The sequence below is a fragment of the Macadamia integrifolia genome, chromosome 12 (assembly GCF_013358625.1).
Source record: "Macadamia integrifolia cultivar HAES 741 chromosome 12, SCU_Mint_v3, whole genome shotgun sequence".
In the NCBI taxonomy this organism is placed as follows: Eukaryota; Viridiplantae; Streptophyta; class Magnoliopsida; order Proteales; family Proteaceae; genus Macadamia; species Macadamia integrifolia.
This window is the reverse complement of record NC_056568.1, coordinates 25168080-25174079: the sequence shown is the minus strand read 5'-3', so window position 1 is coordinate 25174079 and position 6000 is coordinate 25168080. Positions and strand designations below refer to the sequence as shown.

General features: G+C 37.2%; 1 protein-coding gene across 1 annotated transcript in view; it reads left to right on the top strand.

Annotated features, from left to right (window-relative positions):
* LOC122057376 (exocyst complex component EXO70A1-like) overlaps positions 1-6000 on the top strand; it is a 32944-nt gene that overhangs the window by 5732 nt on the left and 21212 nt on the right. Inside the window, exons 3-4 of the mRNA XM_042619449.1 lie at positions 267-472; positions 5219-5479. Coding sequence (XP_042475383.1) covers positions 267-472; positions 5219-5479 — 467 coding nt within the window. The remainder of the gene's footprint in view (positions 1-266; positions 473-5218; positions 5480-6000) is intronic.

The window sequence follows — 6000 nt, the reverse complement described above, 5'->3', positions numbered from 1 at the left end:
AAAAAAAAAAAAAAAGAAAAAAAGAAGAATTAAAAGAAAAGAAATCTGTTGCTACATAAGTAAACATTCTTAAATGGTCTTAATGTAGATCTTTCTAATCCTTAAGTTCTCAATTATCTTCTCTCCATCCTTCACTTCATATCTTCCTTCTAGTGTCTTTTTACGATATGTCTTCAACTACATCCATGCCCTATGGATTGTACAATGTACTGTATTTGTAGGTCTGAATTGTCAGATGGTGATTTGAGCAACTTTTATGCTTGTAGGCAGAGGCTAAAATACTTAGGGGGCCACATGAAGATCTTGAAAGTTATCTAGAAGCAATTGATCAACTGAGAAGTAATGTTCGTTTCTTCAGCAGCAATAAAAGCTTTAAGAGTAGTGATGGGGTGCTTAATCATGCAAATAACTTGCTAGCAAAGGCCATTCTAAAGCTTGAAGAGGAGTTTAAGCAGCTCTTAACCAGTTACAGGTTTGCTCCTTGAAGTGACACTTTCATTTTAGAAATTACACTTCACCCATCAGCAATTGATGTTCTTGGTTTATTGGCTCTATTAGAATCTTCAACATCAATACGCGGGAAGCTGAATTTCATTGACAAGTGTTTTTATTTTTTTTATATAATGTAATTATTATAGTCAAGTTCACTTGTGTAAAAGAGAAAAGGAGTTTCTGTTGCATAGGATATTTATTTCTATGTAATTTTATTCTCTTTTTGTTTAGAAGGTTGGGTAGATTGCTTAGGGGATAGTTTCCATATTTTAATTTCCTTGTTTTAGTGTAGTTTCCATTTGTATGAAACAGTGTTTCTTCTTTAAATTTGCTGTGACACAATGTAGAAATGAGATTTGAGAATTGAATGAAAGAAACTGGGTTTGTTTGAAAAGTGCCTGCGTGGCCTTGTGTGTCCTTCCCCCTCTCACTCCCTTCTTGCAATTTCTTGTTCTTCCTTACTTTCTTCCGTGCTCCCCTGTTCCAGCAACCCTAGCGGTTCCACAAGTGAGGGCTGGTCTCCATCGTTTCTCTTATTTCCTTCTTGGGATCCTGAGTGTTAGTACCTCCACAATTATTGATCCAGTCTGAGAACTTTGTCCTGGAAGTTGACCCTGTTGCAAGAACTAAAAATTGAACCTTTGATGGACCTGCAACGACCACTATCTTTCTGTTTCAGGAATTTATCTTAAAATATAGCTTGCTGGTTGAGGCTTGTTTGGGTTGTACTCCATAGGGTTGATGATCGCTCACTATTCTCAAGATTCAAGACGTTGGAAGCTCTCTGTGAGTTACCAGATCTAGCCCAAGAGGCATACCTCTGCTGGTTTCGTTGTTTAAAGGTTGAAGACGATAGGTATTCTTCCCATTCGATTTTATCATTTCCTTTACCCCCACTTTCCCTATTACCCTTCTCTTTGCCCCTTATTTCCTTATGCCCTTATTTTGTTTCCTATTCCAAGATTACCCCTCCCCTTTCATATGCTACCACCGAGGCACCAACTTATTTGTTCCTTCTCTTATGATCTTAACTTCTTTACATTACAGTACTGCCAGCATTTGTTGTCTACCTTTTGAAAAGTGCTGAATTGTTACAGAAATTACAACTTTGCATTATTTATATTTCTTGAGTTGTTTAAGTGTTTGGGTGGGCCCATAAGCGATCTGAACTGGGTTTCCGGATTGTACCAGTTACGCACTACTCTGCTGTGTACTTTCTCAAAAACAGCCTATTCTGCACATAATTTAGTATTAGAACACACAAAATTCAATGAAAACTAAAATATGCATTAGGAATATAAAAACCATTTTGTATTACATACTGTCAAAGTGTTATAAGTACAAGTGTACAACAAAGGCTAAAACACCCCTACGAAACTGTTCCTCCAATTCTATGTCAGTACCACATAGAGTTCCAAGAAGGCTTCGGACATTTGGGGAGAAAGAGTATACCGTATACTTCTAAGTTTAAATCTTACACAAATCTTGCTCAGATGTGGCAAATCCTCATTGTAGATGTGTTGTAGTAGTCCCCAACACACCAAGAAATGTAGGAATTTAGCCAAAAATACCAAATCTTTTTTTTTTGGGTGGGGGTGGGGGTGGGGGTGGGGGTGGGGGAGTGGGAGTTCCCCCCCTCTAATAGGAGAAACCACTCGAAACTCATGAATAGGGACAAAATTTTCATATTTTGAAAGCTTGTATTCCAGTCTTGTTTAGATCCGTCTGAGATGGGCAAAATTAGCGAAGTTTCGACTAAATAGTGCATTTTTTGCCAGCATGTTTCAGTTGGCCATTTCAGTGGGGGTGTGTGCAAATGATCATATTAAGCTATGATACTTCAGGTAAACATTATTATGGTCTATGTATACATATGTAAACCTTTATATTGCAAGAAAAAAGTCACACAAACTGGTGATTTTGGATTTTTACCAAACAAAACCTTGTAATTTTGGTTTGCCACCTTTGGTTGGTTGTATACGCCGAACCTTACTACATACCTTGTGTAATATTGCCTATTCTACACATTGTTTTAGTACTACAAGACATAAAAGGCAGGTAAAACAAGTAAATTATGCACAATGAATGATGTAGATAAGTCACTTGGGCTTATTTTATTGCAAATAAGTCTTGGGTTGTCTTATGTATGTGTTGGGCCTTTGATCCCATGGGTTTTCTTTGAAATATGCCACTTTAATAGGCCTGAAATATGGGTAGAAGGTAGGAAAACGGGATTTTATTCATTAGTTTAATTAGTTGCTATTTAATTCAATAAAGGTCCATTAGGCCATTAGTTGGTTGTAAAGTTCTATATGGACTATTAGTTAGTCCTACTCCATATTGGAGTCATAAAGTCAAGTCCTAGTCATATTTTAAATTCCTAGTTGTAGTAGGAGTGTCCAGTCCTATTGGGAAACTAGCTCCTAGTTGTAGTAGGAGTGTCTAGTCCTATTGGGAAACTAGCTCCTAATATTAGTATGATTGTAAACTTCCCCTCTATAAATAGAGAGGCATATGTACCATTATTGGGGAGATTTGAATAAAAGAAAGTTTGCATTTATGAAAGAAAGTTTGCAACTAAATGCTTAGAGCAGCTGAGATAGCCACTTCCTTTATTTTCTTTCACCATTCTCAACCCCCCATCTGTTTTATTCTTTTTTTTTTTTATTTTATTTGTTGTAACATTCAAGAGGTATAATTCAGATTTTGATAATAGTCTCCAGAAATTAGAACCGATCAGCAATCCTAGTGGGAATAGGAGAGAGATCGATCTCCTCTCTTTCTCTCTTCTGTACTCTGTTTGGCCACGTCTTCAATCAGGGTATTCTAGGCTTCATAAGGGTCCCACGATCCTTACCTAGTCACTGTTGGAAGCATTCAGCTGCTGTTCTTGAAGGTTCTTCTCAGTTTTCTCTCATAGGTCAGAAAATCAAGAAAGCTTATAATTTCACAACCAGCCGTCAGAATCCTCTCAACTTTGGGGGTTTTTGTACCCTCCCTAGGGACTATCTACGCCCAAGAGTGCAACTCAATCGGACTCCTATAGCATTGGCCGCACCTCTCTCTCCAGCTCTATAACAGGTCTTTCCCTCTCCTATTGGTTTAGGTTTTGGGCTGGTTTTGCTCCTATATGGGTATTGTATCCTTGAGGGTTTATTTGATGGTATTATTTCTTTGTTTCTCGCTCTTATTTGTATTGTTTGGGGTTTTAAATTGCGGAGTTAGTTACTTGTAATCTACTCCTGCATTAATGAATGAAGAAATATAAGATTGATTAATTATTTATGAATTAGTACAAAGTACATGTAACATAGATACCCAAGTCCCAACAATACAATACTGTCTGCAAATACATGAGTTCAAATTACAAATGACAAAGTTGACCACTTAGCTAAATTTCGACGAAAATCAGAGAAATTTTGACCTTAAATTGTGTCAGTCCCTTGATTCACCTCATCTTTCATCTTGGCCTTGTTGAAATCAGCGAGTTTTTAAACTATGCTCCGGAAGCATACTAATAAGAGTTAGAGATATATTAGTAGCATACTTGATCAAACGGGTGATTTTCTCATCTACTAAGGATCCTCTACTACCCCCCATGAACTGAAAATCCATAACCCGATGCGTATAGGAATACATTTAGTTGACCTGTGCCTGTTTGAACAGCCTCAATTAACACAGTCTTTTGTTGATAAGAATCGATATGGTCTTTATAAGGTTCTTTCTCTAACGAAATTCAATGGGATCCATAGATATCATCTTCATCCATAGGATCCCAAGCACCCGGATCAATTGAAAGGCAGATTCTACCTGAGTGACTTATTTTCAAATGATATCCACAATTGTTCACAAATTTTCATTTTTGCCTTGAAAAAAAAAAAATATTTCTTGTATTTTAATCCATAACAATTTTCACATTGAACACACAAATGTGTGCACTATTTTATTTATATCGAGATCATCATATCCTTGTCCTATATTTATATTGAAATCACTGCCATTCATGGTAATTCTCTTTATTGTCTTAGATTCTAGTGAAAGCACTTACTGTGGGATGATACATTTTATTTTTATTTCTTACTCAGCATGAACATGGATAAAGTATGTGCTGGATGATTGTTTAGAGGGCATAAAGCGTTAATTGCTTAGAAGGCTGTGTGCTGGTGCCCCATCCTGGAATTTGGTCCTGCCCATCCTCAGATTTCATGGGGTTGGGCTGAGTTTCTGTTTAGTGGCCTGTAAATTTTGGTCTTGACTGACCATCTAGAACGAGGCTGAATAGTATGTGACCTGGCTGGATATGATTTGTGTTTTGTAAACTTAGGTTATATAAATAATGTGTTGTGTACAATATTGTATTGCCACACCATGATGCACCATGTATTAGATAACATTGTGCAATACATTAGATTAGTAGCTTGTGTCAATAATTTACCCTTAATCTCTCCTTCACTTAAAAAGAAAGGGTTCACTTTCAAATTGGACCTGTGAAGTTTGAAATTGCCTGATCCCTATCTGAGCGTAGTTAATTGGGCTGTGCTGGGCATGGTTCATATTGCAATCCTATATGCAGAAGATTGTTTCCATGATTCTGAAGGACAAACAATTGCCTATTGTTATTTATTCCACATGCTTTGAGGTTCTGGACAAGATATTACATTCATCAAATGTGCAATTACTCTGCTGTTTTTCCCTACAAGTAAGTTCCATTTTCTTTTGTTTTCAGCAAACCTGTGGAACCTGACTGCCTTTTTGATGGCCTCCCCAACTCACTGCGGCCGTCCTCAGGATCACCTGGGCACCAAGCTGATTCTATTGGCAAGAATCCTTCCACCAATCATCATTCTGAGCACCCAAACAAAAGCTTAGAGACTGCTGTTTATACCCCTCCAACTCTCATTCCACCAAGGATTCTGCCATTGCTGCATGATCTAGCCCAACAAATGGTTCAAGCTGGACACCAGCAGCAGCTACTCAAAATTTATAGGTAATGGGCTGTATTTCTTTCCTTCAGATTAAGGTGTACATGATTTATTTTATTTATATATATTTTTGTGACCATTATAGCGTCTGCTTATCCTGTTGGAGTAGGTTATCCTTTGAGTAGCTAAACAAAAAACTACTAGATCGAAACCTGTCACTATCTAACTTAACGCTAGTTAGATAACATTTCTATTCCAGGAGAATGTTCTTTTCACAGAAGTGTTCATTTTCGATTCCATGCTGTGAGAACATTCAGGTGGAACAGAAACAGCGTTTGGTAAAACTGTTCCATGAACAGAAAAAGAACAGAAACAACATTTGATAGACCTTTTTACAAAATCACTTTACTTGTAGTGTAATTACATAAAGGGTAATTTACAACGCCACCCCTTGGAGAATGCCAGTATTATAGGGACACCCCCTCTCTTTCATCAAATTAGACTCAGACCCCCGTCAGTCAATGTTACAGAATATACCAAGAATGCTGATATCAACAGTTCATTTTTTAGAAAAATACCATTTTGC